Source organism: Delphinus delphis, chromosome 6, assembly GCF_949987515.2.
Source record: "Delphinus delphis chromosome 6, mDelDel1.2, whole genome shotgun sequence".
Taxonomy (NCBI): Eukaryota; Metazoa; Chordata; class Mammalia; order Artiodactyla; family Delphinidae; genus Delphinus; species Delphinus delphis.
The window spans coordinates 107,678,643-107,696,799 of NC_082688.1; the positions used below are offsets into that span (position 1 = coordinate 107,678,643).

At 48.1% G+C, this 18,157-nt stretch overlaps 1 protein-coding gene and 1 pseudogene across 1 annotated transcript; both read right to left on the reverse strand.

Moving 5' to 3' along the window:
* Positions 1–11,550: 11,550 nt before the first annotated feature.
* On the reverse strand, positions 11,551–12,205 carry DEFB136 (defensin beta 136). Its single transcript, XM_060013616.1, has 2 exons — positions 12,151–12,205; positions 11,551–11,723 (listed from the first exon to the last, which is right to left on the reverse strand). Exons 1-2 carry the CDS (start codon positions 12,203–12,205, stop codon positions 11,551–11,553), a joined length of 228 nt encoding a protein of 75 aa, XP_059869599.1.
* A 3,411-nt stretch (positions 12,206–15,616) lies between these two features.
* Positions 15,617–17,461, reverse strand: LOC132427730 (polyadenylate-binding protein 4 pseudogene; annotated as a pseudogene).
* Between the last annotated feature and the right edge of the window lie 696 nt (positions 17,462–18,157).

Consider the following 18,157-nt stretch of genomic DNA (forward strand, 5'->3'; position numbering starts at 1 on the left):
TCAAAAACCTCCGCCGCCCGCCCGAGTGGGAAAAGCAGGTAAGCCGCGCCCCCTGGTGGTGATTTTTGACTCCATAGGAAACATTCCAAAAGAATGATTTTGGATTTTTTGTTCAACTAGTTGAACATTATATTGTGAAATAAAAGGAAGAAGTATACTGAAGTATAAAAATGGATATGAAAAATACATATTCAGAGAACTTCAAAGGTCATATTAAAATTAGAACTATTATATAAGAAAACACCGATGTACCTTGGAACATGCCTCTTCTCACCTCTTGTGAAACAATCTGGGTACAGATCTGACCCGTGTCATTGATTCTTATTATCAACAAATAGATACCACATCTATTGACTCATACCATGACACGGTGCCAACCGCATGAACTTATGTATGGCCTCTTGAGTGATTATTATTTTCCATTTACATATGAGTAACTGAGGTTCAATGCTTTTCCTAATATCACTCAGCTAGTAGGTGACACTTGGGCCTGACGCAGGGAGGCTGCATCTGAGTCTATAACACTTCAGTGCTGTTCTCGTCACTGACTCTCTATTACATTTGCTCTGCCTTCCCCTTTTCCCCCAAAATTAATTTCTTTCCTTTCATATACATTTTAACGTACAATTAAAAAAACTTCACCTCCAATTGATACATCTTATCAATTTATATTTGCTAATGATTTCCATGTCTTAAACAGTCAGAAATTGACTTTCGTTACAAAACTGGAATACTCTCCCCTTCCAATCCCCTTTCCCCTCTCCGCAAAAAAATTCCCCCCAAACCCCAAAACCAAACAACGTACAATTTCATTTCTCTGGTTCTTACTGTGTGATGTGAGGTTATATCCAAGTTCACACTCTTCCAGTTTTCTGTCCCACTCTTTCAAAAGTTGTTGAATGTTGCCTCCTACAGGTGGAAAAGTGGCGAGAGGGGTCGTCTGGGCTCTGCAAAGACCGCCGCCCACGGGGATGGGAGAAGCGCGCACACCTCAGCCACAGTCCGAGCGGGAAAAGCAGGTAGGCAGCGCTCCCTGGTGGTGAGAACAGGCTCTACCTGCTCGCCCGCCGAGGGGTGGGGATGGGGTGGGTGGGGTCTTCCCGCCCACGGGGATGGGAGAAGCGCGCACACCTCAGCCTCAGTTCGAGCGGGAAAAGCAGGTAGGCAGCGCTCCCTGGTGGTGAGAACAGGCTCTACCTGCTCGCCCGCCGAGGGGTGGGGATGGGGTGGGCGGGGTCTTCCCGCTCACGGGGATGGGAGAAGCGCGCACACCTCAGCCGCCCGTCCGAGCGGGAAAAGCAGGTAGGCAGCGCTCCCTGGTGGTGAGAACAGGCTCTACCTGCTCGCCCGCCGAGGGGTGGGGATGGGGTGGGCGGGGTCTTCCCGCCCACGGTGATGGGAGAAGCGCGCACACCTCAGCCGCCCGTCCGAGCGGGAAAAGCAGGTAGGCAGCGCTCCCTGGTGGTGAGAACAGGCTCTACCTGCTCGCCCGCCGAGGGGTGGGGATGGGGTGGGCGGGGTCTTCCCGCCCACGGGGATGGGAGAAGCGCGCACACCTCAGCCGCCCGTCCGAGCGGGAAAAGCAGGTAGGCAGCGCTCCCTGGTGGTGAGAACAGGCTCTACCTGCTCGCCCGCCGAGGGGTGGGGATGGGGTGGGCGGGGTCTTCCCGCCCACGGTCACTCACCTGCTCAGAGCAAAAGCTCTTAGGGGCTTTTCAGCGACTCGAGTCCCTTTTGGACCATCATCGGATGCATTTAATTTCGGTCCAATTTATTTCTAGTCCTACACAAGTTGGCACGCATGAATTTTCCTAAACAGGCACCGTTAAAAAGATTTAAAAAATGTAAATGGTGGCCCATCATTTTGACCAGCTCCTTCCCTAAATGCACGTGGTGTGGAGCAGGGAGCACGGGGCTGCCTCTCAGAGACCTGGGGCCTTTCCTGGGTTCTGGCCTCACTAGTGGCTTCCCTTCCCCTCTCTGGGCCTCCGTTTTCTCATCTGTGGTGATGATTTCTAAGGGCCTTTCCAGACCCAGGCATCGGTGCGTGAGTGTTTTCAGACAAGAGGGGGCTTCCTCACTGGCCTGTGCTTGGGTCAGACCCAGCAGGGCAAGAGCCTCAGCCCGCTCTGCTCCCTCCCCCAACCCACGGTTAGGACACTAATGGCTGTGGTCCTTGGCTTAAATTTTCATGTGGGGTCTGACTCTCACTTGCTGTGTGGCTGGGACCCTCGTTTTTGTAAACTGTCATGTTCTGTAAACAGAGCCGTCTGGAAAGTGGACAGCATTGCGGAGAAATCACTGCACAGAGGGGGCTCTGCTTCCATTCATCGATTGTGCTTTTGATCGAATGCTGACTCTATGCCCAGTATCGCGCTGACCATGAGGACCTTAAAGGACACGAAGGAGCTGGTTGTTAAGCTGGACGTTGGAGAAGACGTCCTGCGGTGGTCAGCGGGTGCTCCCGGTGGACTCTTGAGTCGGAAGGCTGCGGAGGGAGCAAAACAGGCAGAGTCTGCCGCCTGGTGGCAGGAAAGAGTACTGCCCCATACGGGGTGCTCTGTGCAGCTACCCCCAAACAAGCAGGACAGAAAGGGAAGAGCTGGCTGGCCACGCGTCTGGTACAGAGAGCAGAAGGAACTGTTCCATAAATGAAGTTGTTTTTGCCTTGGTACGGATTGATTTCCTTCAGCCCCGTGATCTATTGATATTTAGACTTGGTCTGTAGGACAGGTCACGATTATTTATTTAATCATAACGAGAGGTGATAAGCAAGTAAGGTACATCCTCCGGGACCTGGTCCAGGGTGACAACTCAACTGTTCATTGTTTTAAAAAGGAACAATTTAATAGCATTTTGTGGCGCTCATTTTTCCCCCACATCCCCTCTCATCTTCCCCGTATCAAGTTTGCGTGTATGAACATTACAATACTCCGAGGAATAGGCGACACAGTGGAAGTTAGGAGACCCAAGCTCTTGTCTGGGCTCCGTCATTAACTTAGTGATGTCCTCATGGCTTAGCTATGGTGCCAGGGCTGTCCAGCTCGATTTTAAAGCAGATAAAGATCATTTCATTACTGTCGACATATTTGTCAACTCAAATGTTTTAGAAGTCCTACAAATCAATAAAAAAATGACAAACAGCCCGATAAAAGATTGGCCAGAGGTATGAACAGGCGCTTCATAACTCAGGCTCTCCAGGTGGCCAATAAGCATGTGAAAGATGCTCAGCATTATGCTTATTAAAGACATGCAAATTAAAATAACAAAGAGACGGTAGACACGTCCACCAGAACGGTGAGAATGTAAAGACTGACAATGCTAAGTGTTTGTGAAGATGCAGGGCAACCTGAACTCTCACACATTGCTGATGGGAGTTAAACTGGCACAGCCAATCTGGAAACTGTCAGTATTCACGAAGAAATTGGTATATAAATACACTGTGGTACCTGCACAGTAATAAAAAAGCATGGACTATTGTTACATGTAGCATAGTGGATGGATTTTATAAACATTGTGTTGAATGAAAGTCAGGCACGTAAGACTGCACACAGTATGAGTCCATTTACATGAAGTTCAACCATAGGCAAAACTAACTGATGGTAAAAGAAGGGGTTATTGACTGAGAAGGGGCAAGAGAGAATCTTCTGGAAGTGGTGGAAATACCCTATATCTTGATTTGGGTGTGGTTACATAGGTTGTGTACTACATATGCACACTTATGTATATATGTACATACACACATTATGTATGTACATATATACATATATATTAATGTGTCCCTACACCCTTCCTTCAAAGCAATTACCATTTTTGTGATTTTTTTGGTAACTGAGTAGATAATTTCACCAAAATATATTTTATTAGTACAAGGCAATAGTAATTTTCACTTAAATTTCGTGAGAATTGGTGAAGTCATATAAGCTCCATTAAAATGTTTGGGGGAATAGATTTTTATAAAGACAATTTTACTATGATTTTCCTACAGAATCTAATGATTAAGGCAACATTTTAAAATGATAACCCAGTAAACATTTAGAAAGATATGAAGTAATCATTTTGTGATTATTGATTTGCTTGCTTTTTAATTTACTTTTGGTTTATCACTGCTAGTATGCTATAAATTCAAAGAGGATGGCGATCACAACCCTTTGTGTGTGTGTGCCTATTCACATAGTAGCCAAGAATTTTATTTTTGTTAGATGAATAAATGAATACAAAAAACCAATGAAGACACGAATGAGTTTTTGTATTTGGGGATGCTTCGTTCTTGCCCTGGAAGGAGTAAACATGACTCAGAATTGCATAGAATGGTCAGGAATAGCATTTATAAGGAAGTTTTTTTTTTTTTAATTAATTAATTAATTTATTTATTTATGGCTGTGTTGGGTCTTCGTTTCTGTGCGAGGGCTTTCTCTAGTTGCGGCGAGCGGGGGCCACTCTTCATCACGGTGTGCGGGCCTCTCACTGTCGCGGCCTCTCTTGTTGCGGAGCACAAGCTCCAGACGTGCAGGCTCAGTAGTTGTGGCTCACGGGTCTAGTTGCTCCGCGGCATGTGGGATCTTCCCAGACCAGGGCTCGAACCCGTGTCCCCTGCATTGGCAGGCAGATTCTCAACCACTGCGCCACCAGGGAAGCCCAGGAAGATTTTTTGAATCAATGTAACTATCACTTATTAAACATCTAATATATGTCAGGCCCTGTGCCTTGAAAATGTCTCATTTAAGCTTAATAAAATCCCTTGAGATAAATATTATTTTTTTGACATTTAAATGTTTTTAATCCCAAATTGACATTTCCAGTACACATGAAGCATCTGTCCGTGCTTTAGTGTTCCAGTCGTGGCACTTGAACTTTTTCCTTGCTGAATAGTTCTGACTCCATTGCACCCTAATAATTTTTTTTTCTTAACTAGGAGGAGAAGCTGAGGTTTGGAGTTCAGTGACTGGTCCAAAGTCACACTGATGGATAAAGAAGGAAGGTATATGGGGCGACTTGGGGACCTTGCTTCTTCTTGCTGTTGTCCTCTACCCTCTTGACCATGTGATCCCTGACATAGCCCTGGGGTAGAAGTCCAGAAGCCTTGCTCACTCAGCCAGTAGTGGGAGGAGGGGCTCCAAGGGCAGTGCTGGGGCTCCACCTCCACGTCCCCCACAGGCTAGCGCAGTGCCTGGCGCATAGCAGGTCAACAACAGATATTCGAGGAGCGAATGAAAAAGCAGCGGTGATACTGATAGATACCATGAAATGTTTCCATTCGTGTACTTATTCATCTATCATGAATACATGTAGATTATAAGCACCTTGAGGGCAGACACCCTGGCCCAGGCTCTCTGGCCCTCGGCACTTCCCGTGGCTTCCACAGTCGGCCAAGGGGCTGAAACATCCCCTGGAGCAGAGCTTGGCCAACCAAGCCCTGTGGGTGGAATCCTACCCACTGCTTGTTTTTATAAATAAAGTTTTATTGAAACATGCTGCTTTCACACTGCAAAGGCAGAGCTGAGTAGCTGTGACAGGGATCACATGGACCTAAAGCTTATACATTTACTTATTTTTTATTTTTTATTTTTGGCTGCGTTGGGTCTTTTTTGCAGTGCACGGGCTTCTCACTGCAGTGGCTTCTCTTGTTGCAGAGCACGGGCTCTAGGTGCGCGGGCTTCAGTAGTTGTGGCAACTGGGCTCTAGAGCGCAGGCTCAGTAGTTGTGGCGCATGGGCTTAGTTTCTCTGCGGCATGTGGGATCTTCCCGGACCAGGGCTCGAACCCGCGTCCCCTACATTGGCAGCCAGATTCTTAACCACTGCGCCACCACGGAAGCCGGGACGTAAAGCTTAATACGTATATTCTCTGACCCTTCCAGAAAAAGTGTGTTGAGTCTTGAAGTTGAGATTCCCTTTATGGAGTCAATTGCCTTGGACACTCTGGGATGAACTCTGCTGAAAGTGAGGCAGTAGGTGGTCTAGCAAAGGAGAAGGAAGGTGACAGCAAAGAGAAAGATGGAAGGTTTCAAATACGAACATCCTCTGCCTCATAATTTGTTCATTACTGCCCTGAATGTAAACTCATAACAGAAGGCAAGGATCCCAGGAGTGGAGTATGGGGCGCAGATGTTCCCTGGGCCTGGCCTGTGGCGCCCTGTTTTCCTGGGGGAGGTTTCAGGCTTGACCTGCCCCCCACCCCACTCCCCGCCAAGAGCTTCTTGCCTTCTGCCAGGGTGGCAGAGTCTGGATCCAGAAAGATCTCAACAGACTGGCGTTGAGAGGCCAAATCTAACAAAACAAAGGCAAACTGGAATAAATGTAAGTTTGTGCCCTTAGATTAAAAAAAAAAAAATCCCTGATTGGCTCAGTGGTTAAGAATCCACCTGCCAATGCAGGGGACACGGGTTTGAACTTTGGTCCAGGAAGATCCCACATGCTGCAGAGCAACTAAGCCCGTGTGCCACAACTACTGAGCCTGCAAGCCACAAGTACTGAGCCCACGTGCCACAAGTACTGAAGTCCGCGCACCTACAGCCCACGCTCTGCAACAGGGAAGCCACCGCAATGAGAAGCCCGTGCACCGCAACAAAGAGTAGCCCCCGCTCGCCGCAACGAGAGAAAGCCCGCGCACAGCAACGAAGACCCAACGCAGCCAAATTTAAGGAAAAAAAAAAAATCAGTGACACAAGTATCCGTTTTGGGAGGATGAAGATTAATTACAGCATCAGAGAAAAAGAAAAAGTGCCTCCTGTAGATGGAGCATTCAAACTGGTGGTCACCGATTCTTGCAAAGGGAATTTGGTTTCAGGCTGCATTCATGGGATTTTGGAATCTAGAATCAGGGAGGGGAGGCTGCTGGTGTCTCTATGCTGGCCAGAGCAGGCCTGAAAAACTGTGCCTGGGACACCGAGCTTTAGAGCAGAGCAGAGGTTCACAGGGCTCCGACCCACGTCCTGTGGCTCAGAGGAAGTGAGCTGAGCAAAATAGTAAAAATGGTGATGGATAAACAAAACAAGACAAAAGCAACTCGAACTTGTGTAAATCTTTCAAAGGCTTGCGTGTGCAGTATCTTGGTCAATACTCACAAGTGTGTGTGCTGTGTATTATCCCTATTTTACAGCCGAGGAAATTGAGGTTTCAGAGAGGTTACCTGAGTTGCCCAAGGTGGCAGAGTTGGTATAACTAACATTCAAGCTTTTGTTCTCTTTTGCTGGTCAGGATTCCATGCCAGGTACAGAGCCGGGAGGGAGCACAGCAAAGGTGAGGGCAACTTAGGGCTTTCAAGGTTGAGGCTCTCAAATCTGGGTGATCTCAGTGGTTGCAGTGGGCCGGGGGGAGACGTCAGCAGCTGGGGCACAGAGAAAAAGAACATTATTCTAGACAGAGAGGGGTGGGGGTTGACAGGGAGCATTTTAGGAAATCTACAGGCTAGGAGATGGGAGCTGTGGATCTAGGGCAATAGGAGTGGTACCCCCTCCCTGTCCCCAGAAGTGTTTTATCATTGGCATTGTTTAGAATTGCTGGCATGTGGTGATAATAGAGAGTAGACTGGCTGTTAGTTGGCTTTATAATTGTTTTTATTTATTTTTATGTTTTTTGATGTGGACCATTTTTAAAGTCTCTATTGATTTGTTACAATATTGCTTCTGTTTTATGTTTTGGTTTTTTGGCCGCAAGGCATGTGGGATCTTAGCTCCCTGACCAGGCATTGAACCTGCATCCCCTGCATTGGAAGGCGAAGTCTTAACCACTGGACCGCCAGGGAAGTCCCTATGATCGTTTTTAAATCCTCTTCAGACAGTGCACCCTCCCCTTAATGCCTGCTGGGGGGATGTGTCCACTGCCTCTCTGCCCTTGGTAGGACGCTGCCCAAGGGACACTCCGTGTGTCTGTGATGCCAGCAAGCTAGTCATGAACAGTAGCATCTGCTACTGTCTCCAGGCTGCTTTCTAGACTGGCACCCTCCTCCATAGGAAGAACCATGGTACATCCAGCCCACCCTTCCTAGTGCAAAGAGTTGAAGTGATGTGTCCAGGGTCATAGAGATGGTTAGTGTATGAGTGGGGAAAATCCCAGCTTCCGGGCTCCCAGGCCAGGACTTCGTGTGCAAATCGTGTGGTTTCCTAGTAGGCAGGTGGTGAGGGTGGGGTGTGGCCATGGCTGGGGGAGACGTGCTGGCTGTGGGAGTATCTATCTCCCCAGCAGCTGGACCACAAGGCTGTCCTCTCCAGCAGTGGGTACCTCTAGGAATAAATCATTCTGTTAGTGAGTTGTAGGGGCTTCTGGGGGCTGCTACCCTGATCTACTGCCCTGTTGCAGTGAGAAGAGAACTTGACAGAAATCAGGGGGCAATGGGCCAGCTCCAACACTAATAGCAGCAGCAACAATAACTAATCTGAAAAAAAAAAATTAGTCCCTATTGAGTGCTTACCTAGGGGTTAATAATTATCCAGTGTTACTGTGTGCCAGGCTCTGTCTTAAGAACTTTTTAGCTTACTCAAGTCCCCAACCATCCTATGGAGTAACTTCTCTTATTATTCCAATCTCTTCTCCTCCCCTTCCTCCTCCCCCTCCCCCTCCTCCCCCTCCCCTTCCCCCTCCCCCTCTCCTTCCTCTTCCTCCTCCCCTCCACCTCCCCTCCCCATCCTCCTCCACCTCCCCCTCTCCCTCCTCCCCTCCCCTTCCCCCTCTTCCCCCTCCCCTCCTCCCCCTCCCCCTTCCTCTCTTCCCCCTCCCCTCCCTCCCCTTCCCCCTCCCCTTCCTCCTCCCCTCCCCTCTCCATCCTCCTCCCCCTCCCTCCTCCCCCTCCCCTTCCTCCTCCCCCTCTCCTTCCTCCCCCTTCTTATTCTTTTCCCTTACTACTCCTTTCCCAGGGAAGAGAAAATGGAGGCTAACAGAAGTTAAGTGACTTGGTCAAGGTCACCAAGCTAAGATGTGGTTCCGGAAGGACCCAGATTGAAATCCAGGTTGTCTGTTACTGAGGCCCATTCTGAATGAGTACACAACCCTGCTCCCATTAATGAGTCCTGATGGCATCAGGGCCCCTGATCCAAGCCAGGTGGCCGGCGGCCCCAGGAACATCATGAGTCCTTATGCTTGAACTTGTCTCACTGCCTCTCATCCATTCTGTCATCAGACTCCTCTCAGGTCCCATCCCAGGTGTCCTGTAAGCCCTGATCGAAGGTGGGAGAAGCAGTCCCCGTGTGGTAGTTCACCAACGGCAGAAGCAGAAAGTCAGGGTGTGACCATGATCTTCCAGAATAGCTCAGGCCAGCCCTGGCCTTAGGTGACCTTGGGCCAGCCCTGGCCTTAGGTGACCCCAGGCCAGCAGAACCCAGGATTTATTAATAATTACCTTGTCTCCTCCCAAGATTCTGCTTTACCTAGGAGAGAGTGGGCCAAGAGTAGAAGGAGAAAAAGACAGAGAGAGACAGGGAGAGACAGGGAGACAGAGCGGAGAATCTTCATGCCTGGAGCAAGAAGGTTTTAGGTCAGGCACACGCCCGAGCAGACCTTCACTTACAGGTGTGAAGGGGAAACATCACCTCCCTCAGTTCAAGTTTGACGGATTCAGTTATTTTCCATCTTCCTGTGAAGCCTTTTCCCCCGAAATAGTTGGAATAATCCTCCCACTCATTAGCCTATGAAATTACTCAGCCCATAAAAACTAACTATGCCATATTTTGGGGCCTCTCACCTTCTGAGATGGGCCACACTCTGTCTGTGGGTGTGTTTCTCTCTAAATAAATCCACTTCTTACCTATCACTTTGTCTCTCACTGAATTCTTTCTGCAAAAAGACATCACGAACCTGAGCTTCACTAAGTCCTGAGACCAGGTGTGTGATCTCAATTAAAAGACCGTGGATTCATGTCCCAATTTGGATTTTGTCTGGGTTTGAGTTCTGGCGCGTGGGTTCAAATCCCGATCTGAGTTGCACAGTTTCATATCCAAACAAAACCACCAGCATATGCAGGAGGCACTATTGTCTCAACAGGTTGATTCCAAGGTACTTCACGTCTTATGGAGTCAGAACCTCTCTGCTGGCGGCTTGTGGAGAAGAGCTAAGAAGCAGAGGCTGTCACCTGGACCTGGCAGGTGGAGCTCACTGCTGCTCTGCTGTCACTCCGGAGGGGAAAGAGGGTGGGGAACGCAGCCCCGGAATGGCCCAGCCCCGTGACACCCCATCATACCGCACGCTGTCCTGTCTGCTAGGGTCTCTGGGCGTGTACCCAGCATGACCGGCCGTTCTCGTGCAGACAGAAGACATGTGATTCCTGCCAAAGGTTGGTCTGGGGCTTCTGCTCTTCGGCTGGAACTCTGAGCACCCAAGGGTAGGGAGCACATCGTCTTGCTCATAGAATGCTTCCTTTTTCAGAGTCTGGCACAATCCCAGTGGTGGTGGATGTAATAAACACCTCAGGGGGACGCTATGACCCGGTTCTGTTGTGCGGAGTTCTGACTCCTGGACCCGACTGCTGGCCAGAGAGAGGACACGAGAAGGATGCCACAGAGGCGCCTCCTGATGCAAAACTGCTCCCCGCCTTTCCAGTCTCGCACCCCACTTGCCCACCCCACCAAGGATAATTTCTCCCAGTGTGGTTTTTGGAGCCCCTGAGATACAAAATTGGGAACTGGGTAGTGAAAGAGAAGATGGGAAGCCTCGGGTGGATAAATTAGGAGTCTGGGATTAACAGATACACATTACTATATAGAAAATAGATAAACAGCAAGGACCTACTGTATAGCACAGGGAACTATATTCAATATTTTGTAATCTATAATGGAAAAGAATTTGAAAAATTTGTATATATATGTGTGTTTATACATATATATACACACACACACACACACATAACTGAATCACATTGCCGTACACCTGAAACTAACACAACATTCTAAATCAACTATACTTCAGTAAAAAAAAAACATCCAGTTAGATTCCTCTACTTAGTAATTGAAAGGTGGTACACGTTAATAGTGTAGACACTGGATCAAGACAGTCTGGGTTCAAATCCAGTGCTAACTAACTCTTACTAGTTGTGTGATCTTGGAAAAGTTTCTTCATCTGCAAAATGGGAGAAATAATAGAGTTTTGGGTGAGGATTAAGTGATTGAACACGTGTAAACCACTTAAAAGTGGGACTGGCACATGGTAAGCTATTGTCATTAGGCTCAGTGGATGTCATCTCCTTGGGCCTGTGGTCACGTATTGATCAACTGATTCTGAATGGGACATAGGAATTATCGATTGGAGACTGGAGGGCAGAAAGTAGAACAGGAATGCCTTTTGCCATGATGCCCTTTAGGAAAACACACCTGGAATTTCGCCAGTACATTGGTTAGCATCTGGCGCCCGTTTGCTGCCCATAGCTCGTCCACCATGCTTACGCACAGCTGCTGCCCATAGCTCGTCCACCATCCTTACGCACAGTTGCTGCCCATAGCTCGTCCACCATCCTTACGCACAGTTGCTACCCATAGCTCGTCCACCATCCTTACGCACAGATTGGAGGTCTTGTCCATTTAGCCATCTGCGTATCCTTTTAATGTGGACCCATGAGGTGAGGCTCATGGTTCATTGGCCTGAGGCGGATTATGTTTCCTCAGTTTTAGGCAACAAGACAATACATTGTGACAGTAGGCAACCCATTTCCATCCTATTCTACAGCCGAAGAAACATCTGCCCCCAAGCGCAGTGCAAGTACGAAATTCCACTCCATCATTTCCAAACAAGCCGTTTCCTGAAGGGAAAAACACACACACACAAGAAAGAAAAATCAGTCCTCAAGAGGCTGGGGGAGATCTTAGGGCTGTCCTCTCTTTCCTGGTGAAGGACTCTACCCTCTCACCTGCTGTTACATTTCGGCGAGGGCCGCTGAGTCCAACGCTCATCAGAGGAAGTTGAGGGAAACAGGAATTTGGATAGCTGGAAAGTGATCCCTGCATGTGGTGAAATGGGCTCCCGTCTCTTAAGCTTTGGCACGTTTTCAGGATGTAGTGACAGAGGAGCAGGGCAGGGGTCGAACACCACTGACCCACCTCTTGCCCCTAGTCTGCTGATCTGATATTGGTGTCTCCCTGCTGGGCTTACACCAATAGGGCTTTTCATGTGCCTCAGTCCTTAGAAGATCCTCATTTTCATGATCAGACCTGTATCCATCATCTTACCTGAAGGCAATGAGATCACAAAGAGGAAGAGGAACCCAGAGAGACAGAGCCTCATCGTTGAGCAGGGCACAGAGCTGCAACTGCCTGGGGGTGGCTGTCTGGGAGCCTCCTTTATAGCGCTGGGCAAGGCTGGGTGGGGCTGAACGCTGGCCTCATTCTATCTGGAAGGACACCCAGGGGAGACAGGCTTCTTCAGGGTTAGAGGAAAAAGAGTCCCTAGGCCATTCGGCGCTACTTCCTCTTCTACAAATCATGGGAGAAGAAGGGACAGTCAAGGCAGAACAGGAGCAGAGACCAGGCATCCTCACGCTCAGGCCTGGGCACTTCCCCTGTAACTTCAAACGTACACTGATGGAAAAACGGCAGGAAAATGTCTGCTCGTTTTTCCGGTCCAACTGAGAACACAGGAGCCCAGAGAGGTGATGTGATAAAATACAGGCTTAATTTCAGGCCAGAAAGGAAGTCGGCAAGAACTTACAGTGTTCCAAGAAGCAAAGGATCTCAAGGTGTCGTGGCCTGACCAAGAGCTACGTAGGTGTTCAGACACAGTGGAGAAGGGAAAGCCTTCTCTTCACATGCGGATTTGTTCTCCTGTTGGAGGCCCACGCTGCAGGGAATCTTTCCCCCAGGGAAGTTCGCTGAGGGTCTTCGTTTTCCAAACGGTTGATATAAAATGTTGGCTGGAGTTTGGCAACCTTGAGCGTTCTGAGAAAGATTCTCTTTTTGGAGTGGGTGGGTTAGAGCCCTCTCCTGGCCCTTGACAGGAAGAGCCAGTTCAGTGCTACGTTCAGGATTGGCTGCCCTCTGCCGGGAGTGGAGTAGAACAACGCTTCCCCGGAGCTGCAGGGACGTGGATCTGGGGAAGGGTCATTCATTAGGTCTGCCTCCTTGGAGGGATGGTGGGGGACCGGGAGTTGAGAAGACACGAACTTAGGGTTTATTCTTGCCCCTGAGGCAGGCTTGTACCCGAGTGACCCATGACTGTAGGATTCTGAGTCTGTAAAGTGGCAACAGAGCATAGTTTTATTGATTACACTCCCTTTTTACTGATTAACAGGCCCTTGGATAAATTAGTTAGCATCTCTGAGCTTCAGCCTCTTCTTTCTTTCTTTTTTTTTTTTTACTATTTTTAAAAATTGAAGTATGGTTGCTGTACAATATTATGGAAGTTACAGGTGTACAATATAGTGATTCACAAATTTTAAAGGTTATACTCCATTTATAGATATTATAAAATAATATATTATATATATTATAAAATATTGGCTAGATTCCCTTTGTTGTACAACATCTTTGTAGCTTATTTTATACCTAATAGTTTGTATCTCTTAATTCCCTACTCCTGTACTGCCCATCCCCTCTTCCTTCTTCCCAGTGGTAACCACTAGTTTGTTCTGAAAATCTGTGAATTTGCTTCTTTTTTTGTTATATTCACTAGTTTGTTGTATTCTTTTTAGATTCCACATATAAATGATATCATACAGTATTTGCCTTCTCTGTCTGACTTATTTCACTTAGCATAATATCCTCAGCATCCGTGTTGCTGCAAATGGCAAAATTTCTTTCTTTTTTATGGCTGAATAGTATTCCATTGTATGTATATATACAACACATCTTTATCCATTCATCTGTTGATGGACACTTAGGTTGCTTCTTGGCTACTGTAAATAGTGCTACTATGAATATGAACTCTAGGGTGCATGTACCTTTTCAAATTAGTGTTTCTGTTTTGTTTTTTTTTTTCAGGTAAGTTTCCTTTTCTCTAAAAGTGCATTGTAAGAGGTTTTTTTTTGATGATGAAATGAAATAGAGCTTGAAAAACGCATCACGCTCATTCTGGTATAGATTTCCTTCTTCTCCTCTCATCTTCCTCTTTCTGCTACTCTTCGTGCTTATTCTATATTAAATCCCACCACCACTATAGCTGTATTTCTTTCTCTTCTGCAGACCCTCTCCAAGAGACTTCTTAGTGAATGCAAAATGCTGCTGGGAAAGTTTTATTCTGGGTTCCAACAATGCGTATGGTTGAGAGCACGGCTGTAGGTTGGAATGGGAGTGGGAGAGAAATGGTGGGCTAGTGGACTAGAAATATGGAGGTCGGTGCTAGATCAGGGCTGAGCATTCCCTTGCAGTCCCCAGGAAAGGCTCCCAGGAGACCCTGCACTGGGCATATGATTCCTGCCCACGGAACCCAGGCCATATGCTCACCATCTGCTGCCATAGACACAGCGTAGGCTAGTAGTGACACCTTATTCTTTTAGAGATGGAGGAAACAAGGCTCAGATTGGTGAATGGGCTTGCACAAAGGAAAGAAGCAACCTGTGGGCTGTGCTGGCATCAAATGTTCAGCTGTCTTAATACTCGGTTTGGAACTCTGTCCTCCATATATTTGAGATTGTTCAATTGTGCATTAGGGAATATGGGAACTATGAACCTAACATTTTCTAAATACTTCTGAGTCCCTCCTACACACAGTTCTGGAAAAGCAGATCTAATATGTGTCTGGGGATCAGTATGTGTTCAGGACAGACTCTTTCCTTTCCACCCACAGATGTCCTGATTAAATTACTGTCCTGACCTTCGGGCAGGAGTTTCTCCTAAGTGAGCCAAGTGTTCCAACCTTCTTTCCCAGGTCTTGTTGGGCTAAGCTGCCAGGGAAACACAAATGGATTTAGTGTTGCTCTGTTGGTGCTTTCTTCCTTTATCTTAATTTGCTGGAATTCTCATGCCCTCCTTATTATCGTCCTTACCTTTGAGAAAAAAACATCCACTGCACATCCTATGTAACCCTAAATGAATTACCCTGTTTAAGGAGCATGCTTCATTTTCAGTTGCCTCATTCACTAGTCAGACCCTTCCTGAGTGCAATGACTTAAACTCCATTTTAAAATTATGCTTTTTTTTCCCATTATGGTTTACTACAGGATATTGAATATAGTTCCCTGTGCTATACAGTGAGACCTTGTTGTTTATCCATTCTGTATGTACTAGTTTGCATCTGCTAACCCCAAACTCCCAATCCATCTCTCCCCCACTCCACCCTTGGCAATCACAAGTCTGTTCTCTATGCCTGTGAATCTATAAAGTCAATTTATTAGAGCAGTTTTAGGTTCACAGGAAAATTGAGTAGAAAGTGCAGACAGCTCCCTCCTGTTCCCACACGTGTACAACCACCTCCATTATCGACACCCTGCACCAGAGTGGTACGTTTGTTACGAACGATGAACCTACACTGACACACAGTATCCCTCAAAATCTATAGTTTACACTAAGTTTCACCTGTGGTGTTGTATATTCTGTGAGTTTTGACAAATGTATAACATCTATCCACCATTGTAGTATCATACAGAATCGTTACCCTATCCTAAAAATCCACTGTGCTCTGCCGTGGTTCTTATTTTTAAACTTTTAACATAAATTATTGATAAAAGATGCAGTTTAATACACATAAAGAAAAATAAACAAATCACACACGCAGCTTCGTGACTGAACATACAGCAAACACTGTGTAACCACCACTCAGATCAAGGAAACAGATGTTCTCCAGCACCACCGACGGTCCTAGTGCACCACTGAGTAACCACAGCCCACTCCCTCCCTCATAAGGGGATTTTGAGTGCACGGTCCGGATGAGCCGGTGCAAACGTCCACCGGCGCAGCACCTGCTTCCGCTCCTGGCGGAGTGGAGGGGTGCAGGTGCCGCGGCGGCCAGTGTGGGTGCGCTCAGCAGCTCCTGGCCCTGTGCGTGGACTGCAGGCTGGGGTGTCTGCAGAGGCTGTACGGCAGGGTGAGGGATACCCTTGAGGTGGACTTGTAAGGTGCAGCAGCCCGAGGAGTAGCAGTAGCACCAGCAGCACGAGGTGGTAAGTTCTGCAAAGCCGGGGGGCCGCCTCCAGACGGGCAGCTATCAGTCACACCTCGCTAGGCAGCGCTAGCCACCGAAGTCCATAGCCAAGCAGTCCGGGGCACTCAGACCCAGATGCAGCCAGATGGCGAAGAGCTGGATGAGGCCCAGACTGGCATATAGCACTTGGCATTCCTTGGAAGCCTTGCTGCCAGCGTGGATTAGGTCTCATCTGTGCTAGATGGTTAGGTGTGTAACACGGAGGGCTTCCCTGAGCCTGTGGAACCGCTGGCACAGAGTAGCCCCCAGCTGCAGGCTGGGACTGCTTTAAGATGGCATTGGTGGAGAGCACTCTCATCCCTGCCACCCGCTGCGTATACTGGTTGGGCAGGTGAGCCTTTCTCTGGGCCAGGGTGACACACAGCGGCTTGGAGCCCACGATTCATCCGCTCAGTGACTGCTCTGCTTGCCTCTTGGGGGCATGTGGAGCAGACAAAGCCAAACCCTTGCTTCTCCCCACCCTCCTGCGCCCCCCTCGGCACTGGCGACTGATCCAAAAGGAGAAAACTCTTACTGAACTTCTCATCACCACTGGTGTCATCCAAGTTCTTAATGTAGAGATTCACCCCCTGACAGTGACCAATTCTCTCCTGTTTCGGCGGTTCAAATTTCCACTTTAACGGGGCCTGCCGATTCACTTTCTTCTGTGCACAGCGGAGGAAAATGACTTTCCCACTGATTGCTTTTCCGTTTGTTTCTTTCAAGGCCTTGTTGGCATCCTGGTGTTTTTTGTGTCTCACAAAGCCAAAGCCTTTGGATTTCCCCCTGAGATCTCTCACTTACCTTGACGCTTAGGGTCTTACCAAACTGGCTGAATAGCTCTTTCAGTCTCTCATCATCCACCTCTTCCCCGAAGTTTTTGATGTAAACGTTGGTGAATTCCTCGGCTTTGGCTCCAAGCTTGGCTTCCCGCTCTTTTCGAGACTTCAATCTGCCCACAGACACTTTGTGGTCACTGAGGGTCATGCCCTTCATCTTCTCGATGGCTTTGTCGGCAGCCTCTTTGGTCAAAGGAATAACCCTTAGGGCCGGTCTCATCACACCCTACCTTGCAGGACAGAATGTTTCCAAAAGCAGAAAAAGAATCACGAAGTGCCTTGATACGTACAGATTTGTCCAGGTTCTTCATGAAGACGTTTCCCACACCAGATTTTCTCAAAGAGGGATCCGCTGAGGCCACGTGATACGGGTCAGCTTTCCCTTACATCAAAGTTTGTGGTCTCCAAGGCCCGCTCAGCCGGCTGCTGGAAGTGGACGCAGGCAGAACCCAGGGAGTGGCCCACACAGACGGACAGCACAGGCGCCCCGCAGGGCTGAACTTTGCTCACAGCGAGGCCTCAGTGATGTGCGAGTGCAGGTTACCCACACACGGGGGGCCGTGGGGTAGCTGCTGGCAGCAGCGCTCATCTCCCCAGCCCCGACCACTCCCAGACCTGCCAGGAGGACATCTTAGCGGGACCACACAGGACAATAGGGGCTCTGCTTGGAGCCGTGGTCTGAAGCTCAGAGAAGCTGGAGGGGGCTCCGAGGGCCAGAGAGAGGAGTTCGGGGCTGGCTCCCAAGAGACTACCAAACCACAGGCTCTCAAAGCTCATATGGCCCTCCCTGGGAGTCTGTTAATTTTCAGCTGTCCTGGTCTGAAGCAATGGACAAAGGATTAATCTCCAAAATATACAAACAGCTCATGGAGCCCAATATCAAAAAAACAAACCACCCAGTTAAAAAAATGGGTGGAAGACCTAAATAGACATTTCACCAGAGAAGACACACAGATGGCCAAGAGGCACATGAAAAGATGCTCAGCATCACTAATTATTAGAGAAATGCAAATCAAAACTACAATGAGGTATCACCTCACACCGGTCAGAATGGGCATCATCAAAAAGTCTACAAACAATAAATGCTGGAGAGGGTGTGGAGAAAAGGGAACCCTCTTGCACTGTTGGTGGGAATGTAAATTGGTGCAGCCACTATGGAGAACAGTATGGAGGTTCCTTAAAAAACTAAAAACAGAACTACCATAAGACCCAGCAATCCCACTATTGGGCATGTACCCTGAGAAAACCATAATTTAAAAGAACACATGTACCCCAGTGTTCATTG

Excerpts from the sequence above, each read along its gene's own strand:
- DEFB136 (XM_060013616.1), bottom strand. The coding sequence starts at position 12,205 with ATGAGGCTCTGTCTCTCTGGGTTCCTCTTCCTCTTTGTGATCTCATTG. Across the intron at positions 11,724-12,150 it reads TGTGATCTCATTGCCTTCAG|GAAACGGCTTGTTTGGAAAT; the intron begins GTAAGATGATGG and ends TTTTCCCTTCAG.